Source organism: Salvelinus sp. IW2-2015, linkage group LG20 (genome assembly GCF_002910315.2).
Source record: "Salvelinus sp. IW2-2015 linkage group LG20, ASM291031v2, whole genome shotgun sequence".
Lineage (NCBI taxonomy): Eukaryota > Metazoa > Chordata > Actinopteri > Salmoniformes > Salmonidae > Salvelinus > Salvelinus sp. IW2-2015.
In genome coordinates this window covers 50,654,120-50,673,811 of record NC_036860.1, presented here as the reverse complement: position 1 = coordinate 50,673,811, position 19,692 = coordinate 50,654,120, and the positions used below count along the sequence as shown (strand labels likewise).

Genomic DNA, 19,692 nt, shown 5'->3' with positions numbered 1-19,692 from the left:
AAGGGTAAGTTTGGCAGCGTGAGTGAAGGAGGCTTTGTTGCGGAATAGAAAGCCGAAGTCAAGAGAGTATTCAGCCAGATGACTGTGGTAAAAAGCAAACTTAGAAATCGGATGTCCTTGCAGACCCTTAACTCCATCCTGTACAGTGAGGCTTGCTATGAGCACCAGCTGCCTGATAATGTTTTGCTGCTTTTTGGCACATCAGCTGCTTACTCATTTAAGTCAGCTCCCTCAGTTGCTGAACCTGCTATAGAGAGCCTTGACCAAAATGACGATGACCCACTCTTTCTGTGAGCCAGCACAGCCTGTGGAGGGGGGTCTGGAAGAAAAAAACAATTAACCTGAATTAGGGCCAGACTAGTTACCATAATTTTCTCACATTGCTATTGACAGTTTTTTCTATTGTCACTTTTTGGTCCATTTAGATTGTTAATGTAGATTGTATACAAAAAAAATGTAAAAAATGTTATGGTTAAAAATGTTCATGTTTTACTGTGACTTGTTGTAGGCTCCTAAGTGGACCATAAGGTAAAAAACCAAACCAAATTAAGAAAACTAAAAAACATTTTTTTAAATTAAATAAAAAATGTATTAATAAACTAAGTAACTCCGCCAGTGTTTCTTTTGGGTCACTTTTGCCGGTCCCAAGCCTGGATAAAGGAGGAGGGTTGGAATTGTGACATTAAAAAAAACAAGAATCGACAGAAGAAAGTTCATTTGTAGTTCTAAACATATTTAGGGTGTTTTTTACTAACTTTTTGTCTCTCCCACGACGTTATATTCCTCTCTCCTACAGCGTCCATCAAAATTACATGCACATGGCCAATTATGCAAATTAGGCGATGACGTCATTTAGCGACTTTTAGGACAGCCAATAGCTACTTTCCTTACTGAGAAGTTGGCAATACTGGACTGAATGGAAGCGGATAATTATTCGTTTTTTTACTCCGCCGTCGGCTGGTCTCTGGAAGGAATTATCAGTCCTCACTCTCCGAGACCGGTTTTATGCGAGACCGGTCTCGAGTATTACAACACTGGTGTTTGTTTATACTGTATATATACATCATTGTGCTTGACGCTCTAGTTATTATGTTGCAGTATTTTGGACTTTGAAAATATAACATTTGATACTTTTCGACCGAGAAGGACTATGGGAAATCAAGTCAACAGTAACAAGCGAGCTCATTCTGGTGCATACACGCACCAATGTCAACAAACTACAATCCCCAGAAGACCTTGTATCGTTGACTTTGGCAAGGTTTCTGTGGACGTGGGAAAGGGTCTGCTCAGCGCTCACACAAACAAATGTCCATGGGTATAGGTTGCAATCGAAATGAACAGCTTGACATGCACATTTGATTCAACATATATATTTGAATTAAAATATGTGGCTTAAACCTGAAGAGATATTGCTGAAAAATGCATTCAAGTTATGGGTGACAGAGAAAGGCAACGAATATTTCGTATTACAAAGGAGGCGAGGATATGGAGAAGGAGGAGGCGGTTTGACAGGTATGTGTTCTGTTCTTTGCTGGGCTGGTAAAACCCAGTGCCATTCTAGCAAAGTGTGCATGCCATCGGACAATAGTTCATATTTCCGGTCTATTTTCTAACGTCCCCCTTCAGATTCTGTCATGTAATCATAGGGGTTGGAGGCAGACAGTTCTCCAGATCCTCGTGTCCTCGTGTCAAATGGACAGGCTGGACCCCAAACGTTAGTTTAGATTGCAATAGGAATTGCAATTTAACAGTTTACAGCTGGGATATTAAATCGGGGGTCCGCAGCGCCCAATGGGTCTGCGTAGGTACTGCAGGGGTTAGCCAAAATGTTAGATTTTTTTGTGTGGATTCCCCCCCCCCCCCAATGTTTTATAAATATTGCTAGCAACAACAGAATAAACACATTTTGAATGACATACCTACTGTAGATCTTCTTTATTTTTCCACTCCTAATATTGACCAAATGGGTGCCATTTACACTCACTGGAGTATCTGACATAGGCTACCAGTGCGAATAGGCTACAAGCGCCCAAGTGCTGCTGGTAAGCTTTCTTAAACAGCTGCTCTTAGCGAAAATGTGTTTAGAGTTGCCTTTCTAGCTAATGGGCAATGTTAGAGTTTACACGTCCTATTCCAAACTATCCACCAAATCTATTCATTTTAATATTTACATTTAAGTCATTTAGCAGACGCTCTTATCCAGAGCGACTTACAAATTGGAAAGCTTCATACATATTCATCCTGGTCCCCCCGTGGGGAATGAACCCACAACCCTGGCGTTGCAAGCGCCATGCTCTACCAACTGAGCCACACGGGACCATAATATGTTGATTACTTCTCCTTGCCATTATCATTCACCTGCTAACGTATGATGGGGGTCGTTGGTTTTCCTGGGAGGATGTCCCTAGGCAAGAAAAGGTTGTAGACCCCTGGTTTATGGTATAGCCTGCCTACAATGCAGATTATTTACTTTGTTACCACTGACTAAGCCATCAACAAAATTGCCTCTGTTTAGGCTGCAAACCACTGTCACAACACTCGATGATGCTGTCAGAGATGTCTGTTGTTTTGGTACACACACACACACACACACACACACACACACACACACACACACACACACACACACACACACACACACATATTGAGTTACTGACATTTGCTTTAGCTTTATAGGTGGAGCAATATGTTATACTGGGCACACAGCACTTCTGTATGATAATGTACCCAAGCATGATGCCCTAGAGAGGCAGAAGAGCCAGGTCAGTGCTCATCCATTCCACAGTCCCTGTCTGGTCTACTGATTCCTACCTTTTGAAATGGGATGATCCTATTCTACATCATGAAAATAGTGTTTGTTGATCTTTGAGATCAATGCTGCCCTATTTTATAACACATTGATCCTTCTTAAACATGCAAGTCAGCAGTCCGTGAACACGTTTACATGTGCACAGTGTTCCGGATAGTAGCTCATATCCCGCTTAGTCTTATCTTATTCGGGATAAGCGGTTTAAATGCACTTTTGATATCCCGCTCACGACTATCCCTGTATCCATGAATAAACAGAATATTCCTCATTTTACTTCATATGGGTTAAATGGAATAGTAACTGAAATATGGACACCGATTGTAGGCCTATAACCTCTCACATGTAGCATAAAATAATATTTAATTTCTTACAGTAAAATTCTACAACAAATGTAGATTTTTTTATTGGGAACAGGAGTTGAGAAATATATTTTTTTTTCTTTCAACATCTCTTGAGAAAATGCGAATGCGCATGTAATGTGTTATCTTTGACACTGTTATGCAAGCAGACAGTATTTCAACCACATGAAATATGTGCCCAAGATGAACTGAAGTCTTTTCATTTCCTTAACCGGTTAAAACAGCAGCAGCAGCATACCACCCTGCATACCACTGTTGGCTTGCTTCTGAAGCTAAGCAGGGTCGGTCCTGGTCAGTCCCTGGATGGGAGACCAGATGCTGCTGGAAGTGGTGTTGGAGGGCCAGTAGGAGGCAGTAGGAGGCACTAAACTCTTTCCTCTGGTCTAAAAAATATCCCAATGCCCCAGGGCAGTGATTGGGGACACTGCCCTGTGTAGGGTGCCGTCTTTCGGATGGGACGTTAAACGGGTGTCCTGACTCTCTGAGGTCATTAAAGATCCCATGGCACTTATCGTAGGGGTGTTAACCCCGGTGTCCTGGCTAAATTCCCAATCTGGCCTTCAAAACCAGATGGTCAACCTAATATCCCCATTATAATTGCGCTCATTCATCCCCTCCTCCTCCCCTGTAACTGATTCCCCAGGTCGTTGCTGCAAATGAGAACGTGTTCTCAGTCAACTTACCTGGTAAAATAACGGTAAAATAAATAAATAAAATAAAACCAACTATTTTGCACAGGACCAATCTTCCACTATTTGGAGTTAATGCGGTTTTCTCCCTGGACCCTAAACAAAACAGACAACTTTACGGTGGTTAGATTACTAATGCATTCATTCTATCGATGTAAGCATTATTTGGTGAGCACTGCTTATTCCTCTTTTAAGGCAAAATGTTATGAACAGAAGAGAAGCTACAGTGGGAGAACAAGTATTTGATACACTGCCGGATTTTGAGGTTTTCCTACTTACAAAGCATGTAGAGGTCTGCAATTTTTATCATAGTACACTTAACTATAGAGACGGAATCTAAAACAAAAATCCAGAAAATCACATCTGTATGATTTTAAGTAATTATTTGCATTTTATTGCATGAATAAGTATTTGATACATCAGAAAAGCAGAACTTAATATTTGGTACAGAAACCTTTGTTTGGCAATTACAGAGATCATCGTTTCTGTAGTTCTTGACTAGGTTTGCAAACACTGCAGCAGGGATTTTGCCACTCCTCCCTACAGATCTTCTCCGATCCTTCAGGTTTCAGCGGCTGTCGCTGGCAATACGGACGTTCAGCTCCCTCCAAAGATTCATTGGTTCAGGTCTGGCAGAGCTGGCTAGGCCACTCCAGGACCTTGAGATGCTTCTACGGAGCACTCCTTAGTTGCCATGGCTGTGTGATTCTGTGTCGTTGTCATGCTGGAAGACGCACGACCCATCTTCATGCTCTTACTGAGGGAAGGAGGTTGTGGCAAGATCTCGCGATACCATGGCCCATCCATCCCCTCAATACGTGCAGTCGTCCGTCCCCTTTGCAGAAAAGCATCGCCAAAGAATGATGTTTCCACCTCCATGCTTCACGACGTTTGGGATGGTGTTCTTGGGGTTGTACTCATACTTCTTCTTCCCGAACACGGTGAGTGGAGTTAGACCAAAAAGCTCTATTTTTGTCTCATCAGACCACATGATCTTTCTCCCATTCCTCCTCTGGATCATCCAGATGGTCATGGCAAACTTCAGACAGGCCTGACATGCACTGGCGTAAAGCAGGGGGACCTGCGATGCGCTGAGGATTTTAATCACCCATGACGCGTGCATGTGTGTTACTAATCGGTTTTCTTGAGGATGACTAGACTGGGTCCCAGCTCTCTTAGAGTCATTGACCAGGTCCTGCCGTGTAGTTTCTGGGCTGATCCCTCACCTTCCTCATGTATCATTGTATGCACCACGGAGGTGAAATCTTGCATCGGAGTGCCCCAGCCGAGGGTGACTTGACCGTCATCTTGAACTTCTTTCCATTTTTCTCAATAATTCGCGCAACAGTTGTTTCCTTCTCCACAAACGCTGCGCTCCTTTGTTCCTGTACCCATCCAGCCTTGTCAGGTCTACCAATTTTATCCGCTGATGATCCTGTTAACAGCTCTCTCAGTCTTGGCCATTGTGGAGAGGTTGGTGACATCTGGTTTCATTGAGTGAGTGGACGGTGTCTTTTATACCACTGTAACGGACGTGTTCAAACAGGTGCAGTTAATACAGGTAATGAGTGGAGAACAGGAGGGCTTCTTAAAGAAAAACTAACAGGTCTGTGAGAGCCGGAATTCTTACTGGTTGGTAGGTGATCAAATACTTATGTCATGCAATAAAATGCAAATTAATTATTAAAAAATCATACAATGTGATTTTCTGGATTTTTGTTTTAGATTCCGTCTCTCACAGTTGAAGTGTACCTATGATAAAAATTAAAAATCCCAATATTAGTAGGTTTTCTTGCACATGGTCACACACAACCTCTGACAAGCCAATTATCAGCTGTTGATCACAGTAATCATACTTGACTGAAACAGCATAGCTAACTTTCCCATTTGCCACATCTCTAAAACAAAAAATGGCAATCTGGTGGCCTTCTATTGAAGCTGACGGTGCCAGTGACTGTAGTCTACCGATAGTAATGGTAGATGTCTCTGTAAAAAAGAGGGACACTGAGAACATCTAGCTCTGTCCCTCAGAACATCAGAGCTATAATTACAGGTAATTAATGGGTTTGATGAAGTAGAACACAATAGCTTTCTCTTCTGACTGGGATAATGATGGTGGAGGCCCGCCAGTGTCTGCTCTCCTCCTGTTCAACGTCTCCCCTGAAGCCCCCTCCAACGCAAGGACCTTTTTATCCTGAAGTATCCAGATGTAAATCTCAAATGGCCACAGGGCAGAGGACAGGCTATTATTTAGGGATACCTGCTCGCTTAATTGGGCCCTTGCAGATGCACAGGTTTGTTACGTAGAAATTCAGCCAAACTTTTATAATGGATGATTTACAGGGGAAATGAACTCTGTGTCATCAGTTCATAGATGTGGTCTAGTCCACCACCCGGCTCTTGGTAGCAATTTACCTGGGGGAGAGGTTAAGGCCACTGTACGGCTGTGTCATGATCCACCAGCCCAGCAACGATAGATGCTGCTGTTGCAGTCGGGCCGGGATAGCAGTAAAGGCCTAACTACGGTCCTAGATAGGTAACACAACACTGTTGGTTTGAACACTTGAATGTGATAATAATCAGCACAATATTCGTTGAGTTTTCCACTATTCTATGTTACATGATTGATAACCCAGGTGGGAGGGCTGTTTTGTTTGCTAGATGCTGTACAATCATTAGGCATGAAATTGCCTCATGATTTTAAAATGTCTTATCATTAATGTCTGACTGTTAATGGGAAGTATGATTGCTACTTACTTTTTTGACAGGTCTTCTGGTTGGAACTCTTGATATGATGCTGGATTCCACGTCTAAGGTCGCTCCATTTCGCATTCTACACCAGACACCGGACTCTCAGATCTACTGGTCAATAGCATGTGGTGAGAGTTTTTGCTCTACATTTTCTCAACTATCCCCATTGTCAGAATAGCCACAAGTAAACATTAAAGGCTACAGTCATGTAATAACTACAATCATGTAATAACAACCTTTTAGGATTGTATTTTAGTCAACACTCTTTTCACATTTTGTGACAATAGATGGCTTAGTCATGCATACGTAGTGTAAACAGTTTCCTTTCCATTTTGACTGAGTTTTCCCTGTGATTAGGTGGCACCAAGGAGGAGATCAACCAACACTGGGAGTGGCTGGAGAAGAACATCATGAGAATCTTGTCTGTGTTTGACTCCAGCGATGACATCACCAGCTTTGTGCAGGGCAAGATCAGAGTAAGTAATCGCTACAGATAATTAAACACACAGTTTACACAGACACTACTATTGTTGATCTCTGCCACTCTCACAGGGAGATGGAGGCCTCCTACAGACTTAATGATTTATTAATATAGTGAAGCCTACTGATGCAGCAAATGCTTACTCTTTGAAAATAGTTGGTGGTGATTATGGTCTTTCACTGATTACTGTTTCTGATATGAAAACCTTTGACTGTTTATTGAAAGCTAAGTAGGTTTGTAATAAAAATGTGAATTTAAGAAACGATATGATGCTAATTTATATGCCTTGACATAAATGTTACAGACTGGAGATGGCATGCTGACGTGTTTAGACTGCTAATTATATTTGTTTCCTTCAGTGACCATGAGAGAGATGTTGTCCTCCTCTTCCCTCTATAAAGGGGCTGATTGCTGAGGAAGGAAAGGTGTCAGGCGTGCAGGAGGACGACCCTGAGAAGTTCCGTGAAGCACTGTTGAGGTTTGAGAAATGGTTTGACCTCCCTCAGAAGGAGAAGCTGGTCACCTACTACTCCTGTAGCTACTGGAGGGGCCGCGTGCCCTGCCAGGGCTGGCTCTACCTCAGCACCAACTTCCTGTCCTTCTACTCATATCTGCTGGGCTCCGAGGGTGAGACGAGACAGAAACCTGAACAAGCCCTCACTGTTGACTAACAGTCACTTAAATGCAGGAACTGTCAGGCTTCATCCATTTACTTGTATTTGGATACAGTATTATCATTCCATGTCATGACAGAATGGCAGCGAGTTACTCATTAAAGATAATCTGTTTCCTCTTCAGTGAAGCTGGTAGTCTCGTGGAATGAGATCTGGAGGCTGGAGAAAACGTCCAATGTCATTCTGACAGAGAGCATTCATGTGTTGGCCAATGGGGAGGACCACTACTTCTCGATGTTCCTGCACCTCAGTGAGACCTTCCTGATCATGGAGCAGCTTGCTGACTACTCCATCAAACGCCTATTTGATAAGGAGACCTTCCAGGAAGAGCCCTCCCTCTCAGACCCACTACAGATCACCAAGAGGTATACTGCCTGTCACTGTTCTTTTTTTACTCATATTGGACAAGTTATTTCAGGACACCAGAGTGAATGGAGATGATATTGATTATTTTGTTTACTACCTCCATGCTCTCAAGCTGTCCTCCTTTTTTCACTACTTTTCTTTTTTGCTCTCCTTCAGAGGCTTGGAAACTAATGCTAGGAATGAGCAATTCCGGGCCTTCTTCAGGCTGCCTAAGGAGGAGAACCTGCTGGAGGTTTATGAGAGCTTCCTATGGGTTCCATTCAGCCACTTCAACACGCTTGGGAAGATATGTCTGTCTGAGAGCTACCTGTGTTTCGCTAGCCAGGATGGCAGCCAGTGCCATGTCATCATCCCCATGAGAGAGGCAAGACACAGCGCACTACCTTGACACTAAACTAATTTAATAACCTCTGTGGTTCAGTGGTTTTGCTCAATGTTGTTGACCCAAACACCTATCCTTGCAGGTGATTGGTGTGGAGAAGCCGGACCGTAGCAGCAGGGCTTTGACTGTGTGTGTGCGGGGTAAGAGGGCTCTGAGGTTCTCTGAAGTTCGGGACTTTGAGCGTCTCGGCAATGCAATCCGCAGGAGGTGTGGGATGACTGCCAGTCCTCAACATTCTGCATCAACTGAGGTGACTAAATTCCTGTTTTGAACCTTCTTACTGCTAGGTCTCTGCCCCAAGGGCACAATTCCAGTCCGTCTGCAACCCTCCAAATGTGTCTAAGGGGGCTTTCACATCAAATTGGTTAAAGCGTTTTTTCCTCACTCTGGCGCATTTACCCCCTTGGTTCGGTTCATTTGAACTGGTGTGAACACTCTAACTGCACTCGGGAGCGCACCAAACAATGGACGTGCTTCTCTCAAAAAGGGTGATCTCAGTCCATTTCCATTCCTCCGTGGTGTGTTTCACTGCAGGTGTGAACGCAATTTGGACCAAGCACAGGAAAAGAAGCAGAGATGCGCAGTATTATTGATTGTTTGACAATGAGCATTTGATAAAATGCACGCATTATCAGAACTTGGTTTCTCTGAAACTTTTTGTGAGTAGCAGCACATTTATGAGCACATCCTATGCAGATTAGGTTAGACCGGGGCTATACAGGGGATATAGGCTACTGAATATATTCACTGCACGTCGTAGTTAGAGCAACTATTGCACTATTTTCCTCCCAAATGTTGTTGGAAGACCAAAGCTAAAGTATTATAACGACTGGCTGGGACACACAAGTGATGTTCCATGATGATCATAGATGGATTTAACATGAGCATTTTTGCCCAATAAACAAAATACTTGCATGAACATGTTAGTTCGTTTGACATTTGGCAGTGTGTAACCAACTGGACCAAATGAAAAATATCTGCCAGGCTATAATTGCTGCCATTGAAAACAAACTGTGGGTTCACTGTGCCTTGCAGGGCATCAGAGGGGAGTGCCAAAACCTCATCAATCACTTTGAGGACAACCCAGAGGAGGTGGCTATGATGGGGGGACAGAAGGAGAGCAGCAAGGCCGTTAGCAATGAGGCACTCATGACTCTGTTCCACCCCCAGGATGCTGAAAACCTGGATCCCAAAATGGTGGGATTTTACTCTAAAATATGACCTTCTCTCCTAATATGAAGGTTTCTCTAGGAGTGTTGTTTTTTCCACCAAGTGTGAGAATGTGCTCTCCTTGTACTGTCTAGGTGTCTCAGCCTTGACAGCTTATTTCTTATTCCGCTGTTTAATCTCTGTGCCTGACAGCTAAAGGAGAAGATGAAGGAGCAGTCATGGAACATCCACTTCTCAGAGTATGGCCGTGGCACCAGTATGTTCTGTACCAAGAAGACACGAGACCTGATTGTGCGTGGCGTCCCTGAGGCCTTAAGAGGAGAGCTTTGGATGCTCTTCTCAGGTTCTGTTTGATATGGCTCTTTCACTGTTATTTGGCTCATATGTCTCCTTCACTGATGTGTAAAAGTGTGGTGTCTTTAATGTTTTGCAATATGTGTTTTATTTAAATATGGTGTGGTGTTTTGCCTTGGTACCATAGGTGCAGTCAATGACATGGCCGTTAACCCTGGGTATTACAGTGAGATAGTGGATCAGTCTCTGGGGACCAGCACCCTTGCCACTGATGAGATAGAGAGAGACCTGCACCGCTCCCTACCAGAGCACCCTGCCTTCCAGAGCGACACAGGCATCTCTGCCCTGCGCAGAGTCCTCACTGCATATGCCTACAGGAACCCCAAAATCGGCTATTGCCAGGTGCTAAGCTAGAAACCCCTACAACACTTCCCTGCGTTCTTTCTTTCAAAAAGCTCATAGGCATCTTTACATCTATCCTCCTTTTCTCTTGTGAAGGCCATGAACATCCTGACGTCGGTCCTGTTGCTCTATGCTAAAGAGGAGGAGGCTTTCTGGCTGCTAGTGGCCGTCTGTGAGAGGATGCTGCCTGACTACTTTAACCGCAGGATCATTGGTGAGAGACGCAGCTGAATAACAATATCATTTTCAGTGTTGCATCACATTAAATATATGCACGGTATGTGTGTTTGATACTGAATACCTGGCTTACACTTTCTCCCATAACTGCTATAAATCCTGTTTACAAATATCTTGTATTTCCTCAGGTGCCCTGGTGGACCAGGCGGTGTTTGAGGAGCTGATCCGAATGCACCTCACCCAGCTGACGGAGCACATGACAGACCTGACCTTCTTCTCCTCTGTGTCCCTGTCCTGGTTCCTCACCCTGTTTATCAGCGTTCTGCCCATAGAGAGTGCTGTCAACGTGGTCGACTGCTTCTTCTACGACGGCATCAAAGCCATCCTGCAGCTGGGCCTGGCTGTGCTCGACTACAACATGGAGGGCCTGATCAGCTCCAGTGACGACGCTGAGGCAGTCACCATCCTCAGCAAGTGAGTGTCAACACAGAGAGGGCGAGGTCTGAAGGTCAACTGAATTGGTTATTTCAAAGTACTGTATTAGGTTTATGATGGATTGTGAAGTAACAATCGCCAAAACAGTGAGTTAATTCTACAGGAATGCCCATCTTGTTCATGTTACATTACTGCTGCTCTGTTTTCCCTGGCAGGTTTTTCGATAATGTGACCAATAAGGACAGTCCTCTACCACAAACAGTGCAGCAAAACTCAGTGGGGAACAATGACAAAGCATCATCCCTCTCCAAGGTGGACATCAGTGATCTCATCAAAGAAGCCTATGAGGTACTGTAACGGTCAGAGTTGCTAGGACTGACCCCATGTCTCAATGTCAGGCTTGTCATTTGGCCTTTTTAATTTGCTTATAGAAATATGGAGACATGAAATCAGAGGAAGTAGAGCGCATGCGGAAAAGAAACAAACTGTATGTAATCCAAACATTAGAGGATACGACTAAACAAAATGTGGTGAGTGGCACATCCCCAAACTTACATTGCAACCTTTTGGCATTGTTTACGACAATATGATGTAGGATTAATTGAGATTTACTTTTTCCTCAGCTACGGGTAGTGTCACAAGAAGTAAAGTTCAGTGCTTCCCAGCTTGATAACCTTTATGCATTGTTCAAGGTATCACAATCACTCTTTTCAAATAATAATATACTACTGCATACTGTAGACTACATGCATTAATATTCCTTCTCATAGACACAGAGTTGACACGACTGGCATGAAAAATGGAAATGTGTTGAAAATAGACAGATTTAACCGCTGGAAATTGAGTACTTCAATGTGTTTCCAGAGGCAACATTTCCTCAGCTGCTACTGGACGATGAACAGCCCAGTGCTGCTGCACCATGACCCCAGCCTGGCCTATCTGGAGCAGTACCAGCTGGGCTTCCATCAGTTCAGGCTGCTCTTCTCCCTCCTGGAGCCCTGGTCCCTCTGCAGCGGCAACGATGCCCTCTTCCTCTGGGCCTTCCGCCTGCTGGATGAGAACCAGGATGGCCTTGTCAACTTCAAAGAGTTCTGCTGTGCCCTGGGTAAGGCTAGACCAGTGCTCTGATGCATTGCTACAGGTCTATGATCGCTGTGCCCACCCTCTATTTTCACCATTATCTGTGGGAACGGTATGTCACATCTTGCATCAACATCTTGCAACCTTTCATGCAAATGTTGTTCTTTCTGCAGACATTTTGTACAGTGGCACTTTCACCAACAAACTGAAATTCCTGTTCAAGCTTCATCAGCCACCAGGTAAGTAAGATCACCAGAAACGCATAAGCACCTGCTCTCTCACTTGTCATTCTACGTCCATGATACTTTTGATCTGTATTCCTTCTGCTTTAATACATAATTTAGAATAAAAAACGAATCTCCCAATTCGCCACGTCGCAGTTGTAAATGAGAACTTGTTCTCAACTAGCCTACCTGGTTAAATAAAGATGAACTAAAAAATAAAGGGTTGCAAAGGGTCGGAAACTTTCCGGTAAATTTCCGGAATGTTTCCATGGGAAGTTAAGACCTGGAATTTTACTTAAATTCATCAAAAAAGTTACCTTAAAACAGTGAACCTTTTTTGTGGGATACACATAAGGCAATTCTAGGTCTTGTGGCATATTTTGGTTAAACTATCCCCAATTCAATGGAATTGCAACCCTCTGCATGCACAGTGCACTCTTCCATCACATGTATAGCTGATTCTCAAGATCTTGCACACTAGTGAGATGCTATTGAGCCCAAACTACTACACTGTCAGCCACGGACTACATGCTTTCTGGTAAGTTTTTGATTACAATACTGGGTGGGGTGAATAGATTTTATATGACATACATGATTTTTTTTGTTAACTAGTAAATAGTAGCCTACAGCAAAGTGTGTTTAAATCATTTCTAACTTGTTAACAATTTCTGCTAGTTAGTTTTTGCTACCATGTGGGTTTTAGCTTGCTTGAGCCTGCTAACTGAGGAGTGTTAATTTACCTGTTTCCATACATGTTTCATTTTAAAACATTTATCTTACAAAGGAGTTGTTTAATCTAACTACTTAACTATTTATCTGTACATGGAATTGTATTTGGGTTTTTTTGACAATTGTTTTCTAATCTTTACAGGAAAATGCCACGGCACTATCTGATGTGTGGAGACATTTCACTGCAGCGAATGTAGAAGGAAAAGCTGTGTACATTTGCAAATACTGTGCCAAATCATATGTGAAGATTGCAACAAAGATGCAGAATCAACTGGCCAAGCGCATAAAGTTCCCTCAGCGCTCACAACAAGCAACCTCTGACAAAAGTCCCTCTACTTCTATTCGAGGTGAAAATGATGAATGAACCTTATCGATAGCAATAGCTCATGGTTCTCCTGGAATCAGAAGTTTTTTTGACTCAATGGATGAACGTAGTCAGAGAAATGCTGGTGTATGTCTTTCTCGAGCTGTGTATGCAACTGGTTCACCTCTGATGCTCACAGATGATGTGTTTTGGAAGAGATTTCTGAATGTTCTTTGCCCAGCATACATCCCTCCAACCAGACATGCTTTATCTACTAATTTGCTGGATGCAGAGTTCAACAGAGTTCAAGTGAAGGTCAAGCAATTCATAGAGAAAGCAGACTGTATTGCAATCATCTCTGATGGGTGGTCGAATTTTCGTGGGCAAGGAATAATTAACTACATCTCCACCCCTCAACCAGTATTCTACAAGAGCACAGACACAAGGGACAACAGACACACCGGTCTCTACATTGCAGATGAGCTGACGGCAGTCATCAATGACCTTGGACCCCAGAAGGTATTTGCACTGGTGACAGACAATGCTGCGAACATGAAGGCTGCTTGGTCTAATGTGGAGGAGTCCTACCCTCACATCACACCCATTGGCTGTGCTGCTCATGCATTGAATCTGCTCCTCAAGGACATCATGGCACTGAAAACAATGGATACACTCTACAAGAGAGCCAAGGAAATGGTTAGGTATGTGAAGGGTCATCAAGTTATAGCCGCAATCTACCTCACCAAGCAAAGTGAGAAGAATAAGAGCACCACATTGAAGCTGCCCAGCAACACCCGTTGGGGTGGTGTTGTCATCATGTTTGACAGTCTCCTGGAGGGGAAGGAGTCTCTCCAATAAATGGCCATATCACAGTCTGCTGATATGGACAGCCCCATCAAGAGGGTCCTCCTGGATGATGTATTTCGGGAAAGAGTGGTAGGCAGCCTGAAACTCCTGAAACCTATAGCAGTAGCCATTGCACGGATTGAGGGAGACAGTGCCATCCTGTCTGATGTTCAGACTCTGCTTGCAGAGAATAAATCTTTACTGCCCTGCCCACTTCACTGTTGCTCCAAGCAGAGGAAACTGTAGTTCTGAAATACATCAAAAAGCGTGAAGACTTCTGCCTGAAGCCCATACACGCCGCAGCGTACATGTTGGACCCTAAGTATGCTGGCAAGAGCATCCTGTCAGGTGCAGAGATCAACAAGGCCTATGGGGCTATTTGAGCCTGACAACGAGCCATCCTCATCAAGGTTGGAAAGTGACAGTGAAGATAAGGCTTCAGTCTGATGTTCAAGAGGTGGATATTGAGGAGGTCCAGGGCAGAAGAAATGGAAGCCTGAGAGGAAGACAATCAAAGCTTTAGTTTCTAGACTATCATTTTACAGATGTATGTTTAAAAAAAAATTGGGAGATGCAAGGGATTATTGGGGATCATTCAATATTCCCTTCTGCTGTTCAGTGAAATCATCCCATGTGAAGAGTCAACTAATTTAATTAAAGTTAAATTCATAACATTTTTTTTTTCTTCCCTATTGTAAGGATTTAATAATTTGCAATTATGTCTACTTATGATAAGGTTGAAAGTTTATGTTTGTCTCCATATGATATGGTAAATATATCCAATGCAAAACATATATATTTTTTTAAATGGTATTAATATTAATTTGCATATATTCCGTTAATTCCCATATATTTCCGTTAATTCCCACGGAGAGTTTCCACCTCTGAATATTCCCCAAAATGTGTAGACTATGCCCTTCTAATTTCAACTGTACTGTATATTTCGTTCTACTCACCAACTAATCTCTTTGTTAACTGTTCCTTACATCTGTCCCGACTGTAATGTTGCATGCTCTCACAGACAATGTCTTCTTCTAGCTTTCACAGGGAGTCCTTTCCACTCAAAGGTCCAAAGACTTCCTCACTTTATTCCAATGACTGACGACCTATCCCACTTGAGTCAATTGACTGGTCAGCTTGCTTTGCTCTTTTCTTTCTCTGCTATAACCATTTCACTATTGGCTTCTCTGTGCTTTTCGCTTTGGTAAATGCTCATCTGTCTATTTGTCTTTAACAATTTCTTAAGTTGGTCTCTTTTGTCATGTACAATTTCTTTTACTACGATCTAGATATGTGTTCTTGTAGACAAGGTTTATATATGATATAAGTTCTAACTGGTTATGGTTTAGAATAGCAAAATGTACTTTACAGTTACTGTATGACTTATATGAATGTACTTTACACTATGTAGTATCTGATCTCCCAGAAGATGGCGTGATCAGGAAAAGCCCTGAAAGAGGTAATTTATTTGGCCTGTCTCTTTTTCTCTTTTACCAAGCTCTTCACAATATTGCTCATTTAAACAGATGATCGTTGTACACATGACCCATTTGTGTCTGAAAACTGCACTTTCCACAGGCAAAGGGAAAGTGGATCTGCAGGCCTACCTGAAACAATGGCAAGATGAGATACTAAAGAAAGAGGAGAGCATCAAGGATTTACCCAGAATTAATCAGGTAAATACACCCATATCTAGGTTAACATTTAGTCAATCACGTGAATATGCAATGCAGATGTCTTTCCAACAGATCAACTTTGAACAATTTAATCCACATGTTATGTCATTACTTTATGCAAAAAGAAACACAATGACAAAATCTTAAATTGTATTCATCCCTTTTTTTATGTTGTCAGGCTCAGTTCATCCAGTTCTCCAAAACGCTCTATAATCTGTTCCATGGTGACCCAGAAGAGGAGTCTCTGTACCGTGCTGTGGCTCGAGTCACCAGTCTTCTGCTGAGGATGGAAGAAGTAGGGCGCAGGCTCCAGGAGCCTACTAGCCCCACCCAGGCTGCCCCAGAGGGGGCTCTACTCGACAGGGAAGCCTGCAGCACCCCTGAGAGAAGCTCAGACACCCCTAGCGCTACCATCACCCTGGAGGCAGGCTCCATCCCACAGGAGGTGGAGTGGTCATTCGCCTTTGAGCAGATCTTGGCATCGCTGCTCAACGAGCCTGTCCTTGTGCGCTTCTTTGAGAGGCCTGTGGACATTCAGGCCCGACTGGACCATGCCATGGGTGCTCAGTTGAAAGCAAAGACAAACAAGTGAACTGAAGGATACACTGTGGTTCTGAACTTCTCAAAGCCAATAAGTCTCTATGTTCACTATTCTCTACTGTTCTTTCTCGGCCTGGGTAGGTAACAGGAGTGGATTCTAAGCCAACCCTGTTCACTGTAACCAAACGCAAGGAATACACTCGTAGAGAATACATTCACACCTTTTAACGCCTATAGATTCCAGTTGTATCTTGTAGATTGATTGTTTTATTCCTGTCATCTGCACACCAGAAAACCTGCTCAAGCATCTTGCTTCTATGTGCCAAAGTTTTTTCTCATGCAGCCTTAAATCGCTTAGCTAATTTTTAGAAACACCAGGCTTTCAAATTGGGGTGAGCGTGATCAGTTGACCTGTGTGGAATATGTAGGGAGCAGCAACACACTCCAGGGTAATCACTTGAAGTCAACAATGGAAGTCAATCATTGCATGAAACCAGCACATGTAGATGGGATAGATAATTGTATATGAGATCTTTACTGTTGCTCATCCATAATTATGCAATGAATGAAACCTAGAATGGAGAGATGAGAGACACCACTATGTTATTGTATTTCTGGGTTTACTTTGTAATGACGGGATATGGCCAATTTATTTCTGGTCATTTTGTGGAGAGGGGCTTTTGAAAACGATGGGACCAATACTTGCTAAAGGCCCAAGGCTGATATTCGGAATTCTACATTTCAGTTTTTTTTTTACAACCTATATTATGCTTTTGACTTCAAATTCCATTTGTTTTGTTGAAGTATCATGAGTGAGGGAAGAAGAGCATGTTGTCATTGCCATTTCAAATCATTTTCAGGACACAAACTAAAAACAAATTGAATAGTTGCAGTTGAGGCAACCACTGTTGTCAAATGAGGACGTTGTGCAATAATTTTTTATTTAACTACTGTCTGAGTCTTTAAGGGAAATTAAGTAATGTATATATCATTTGATATACAGAGGAGTGGACAATAAACATGTCTTATGATTGTTTTCTTTTGATTGATGTTGTATAGTTTAATTGATTTCCAAAGGGATTACTAAATATTTTTCAGAGTAAATGTTATATTCATATTTTTTTTATCATGTCTTGTAAAAGGAAATTCTTGTTTGATTATATTTGTGAGACTGAAGATAAAATGATTTGATAGGTGTAACTGGTAGTGTGGCCTGTTTCACATTCCTTTGTATATTGTTTTCCTTTTTTGAAGTCCTTTAAAGCATGAAATTGTGCATGGGCATGGATACCTTATGATGATAACTAATCATTCCAAATGCAACACAGTTGGTTCTGAATGACTTACTTTATTTCTTGGTTTGATGTGGTGGACTGTAAAATGCAGAATTTTAGTCAAATTGTTTATTGAAAAAACCTGCTTCAATGTCCTCTGTATTATGGATATTTATATTTTACATAAGCAGTTATAAATGTTTATTTTTTTCAAAATTAGTCTGTCAGGAAAAGGACAGCTGAGCAACTTTTACATGGTTTGTATTTTCTGTATTTGAGCGTTCTTCCTCAGTGCCACCTGCGTGCAAAATCAAACCTTGCTGTTATATTATAGTCTCATAAATAGACCCCTTATCCCAGACCAATAATCACTTGGCTTAGTAAATATTTATAAAATGCTGTTCCTTGTTACAATAGCTGCTAAGATGAATATACGTATTTGTCACTTTAAAGCCTTTACTTGACAGCACAATATTGTAAAATATAGATAGGTAGCTACTCTGCATTTAAAAAAAAATCAATATAGTAAAGTTATAAGAGCCCATATTCATTGGAGAACAAGTGTTAGTGTTGGAAATTAGCAGTTTACTCTTTACATTGCATTAGTGGTGACTTGAGTGGGAAGTTAAATTCACCTGTGAACAAGTTAACTAAATGAAAGTCTATTAAAATATTTGCAGGGCAATTGCCATTTGAAATGCCACAATTCTCAATTTGTCATGATATATTGTTGTGAACTACACTCACATTTAGAAATAAAGAGATTGTGTATAGGCTTTATTAGTTAGGCTCTAGATGTGTAGTCAAATCTTTATCAACTTGATGCAATACATAGGATAATTGCGTATTACCAGTGAAACTATATTTTGTTACCTTTTATTTCACCTTTAAGCTATTTACGCTTTAAGATGACTCTCAGCACAAATGTATTTGGGCCTACTTATTGTAAATGTAATTGCTTGGTTGCCAATTAATGGTCTTAATTACAATAATCACAGCGAACGTAAATATTATAATTTAAGGCTGTACTGACTGTTTTTGTTGGGGGGGGGGGGGGTTCTGGAGGAAAATATATCCTTTGGAATGTTATGTAGTTTTTGATCTGCCTGTGCCTACCACAAGTGGCACTTTATGTGAATGTCAAACATCTTGAAATTAAATAAAATGTTACAATGTAATAAAATAATCTTAGACATCAAATGTGTTTATTTGAATGAAAGAGTTGTTTTACAAATAGGCCAAGTTAATGAATGGAACAGCCAGGATGGGTTTGAACCACTTCTTCAGGTCATAGTTTGCTATGCTTACATAGAGAGATACACCTACCGTGTTTCCCTCTTTATTGCGTCTTGCCTATGACGCTCATCCATATATCAATATGTACATATTCTTATTCCATCCCTTTAGATTTGTGTGTATTAGGTAGTTGGGGAATTGTTAGATTACTTGTTAGATATTACTGCACTGTCGGAACTAGAAGCACAAGCATTTTGCTACACTCGCGTTAACATCTGCTAACCATGTGTATGTGACCAATTATTTATTTTTTTGATTTGATTCTAGATACCCGTATTATCCCCTATTCCCATGTCGAGACTGCTGCAAAATATTTTGACAGGGTGGTTGTCAGCCTCCGCTACCAACACCCATGACATATGCCTACTTAGCCTCCATAAGTCATAGAATATTGAAAGTGCGTGAGAAAAGCTAATAGGTCTACAAAACTCTTCTAAAATCTCACTGACATGAAGATGACCCTAGGTGCAGGACCAAATGACCATAGTCAAATAGGGCCTTTGCTAATCGTGATTGGCTCATTTGTTGTGGCGTAGAGAGCTCACGAGAAAGCTGTAGCTTGTGGATTTCCCTCCATGGTCACTTTCGACACCTGTTGTTGATTTAACATTGGTGGAAAAGAGAAAAGATTGGTTGAAAATAACATTAGTAGTAGCTTTCATGCTTATTTAAAAGGTGTTTACAGATGGTTCCAAGGACCCTGATAGTGGATACACGGGAGCGGGAGTTTACAT

General features: G+C 42.0%; 1 protein-coding gene across 5 annotated transcripts; it reads left to right on the top strand.

The window, feature by feature from the left end:
- The first annotated feature begins 944 nt into the window (after positions 1–944).
- Positions 945–18,862, top strand: LOC111980539 (TBC1 domain family member 8B). 5 transcript variants are annotated; one of them, XM_024011318.2, is made up of 21 exons: positions 945–1,512; positions 6,626–6,736; positions 6,966–7,084; positions 7,491–7,716; positions 7,888–8,128; positions 8,286–8,493; positions 8,594–8,761; positions 9,547–9,708; positions 9,874–10,024; positions 10,163–10,377; positions 10,474–10,591; positions 10,743–11,028; positions 11,205–11,337; positions 11,421–11,519; positions 11,613–11,681; positions 11,854–12,094; positions 12,243–12,308; positions 15,211–15,303; positions 15,584–15,631; positions 15,751–15,848; positions 16,027–18,862. In XM_024011318.2, exons 1-21 carry the CDS (start codon positions 1,386–1,388, stop codon positions 16,438–16,440), a joined length of 3,393 nt encoding a protein of 1,130 aa, XP_023867086.1. In that variant the 5' UTR covers positions 945–1,385; the 3' UTR covers positions 16,441–18,862. The 5 variants fall into 5 exon arrangements, 4 of the variants coding, with proteins under 4 accessions (XP_023867086.1, XP_023867089.1, XP_023867091.1 ...); XM_024011320.2 differs by lacking the exon at positions 15,211–15,303 and having other exon boundaries at positions 946–1,512; XR_011481755.1 differs by lacking the exons at positions 15,211–15,303; positions 15,584–15,631; positions 15,751–15,848; positions 16,027–18,862 and adding an exon at positions 13,165–13,266 and having other exon boundaries at positions 12,243–12,831.
- The last annotated feature ends 830 nt before the right edge of the window (positions 18,863–19,692 follow it).

What these genes read in the sequence shown, in the direction of transcription:
- LOC111980539 (XM_024011318.2), top strand. Translation starts at nt 1,386, where the DNA reads ATGTGGCTTAAACCTGAAGAGATATTGCTGAAAAATGCATTCAAGTTA. An exon ending in CTACTGGTCAATAGCATGTG is followed by an intron (nt 6,737 to 6,965) that starts GTGAGAGTTTTT and finishes CCCTGTGATTAG; the next exon opens with GTGGCACCAAGGAGGAGATC. An exon ending in ACCTTTATGCATTGTTCAAG is followed by an intron (nt 11,682 to 11,853) that starts GTATCACAATCA and finishes ATGTGTTTCCAG; the next exon opens with AGGCAACATTTCCTCAGCTG.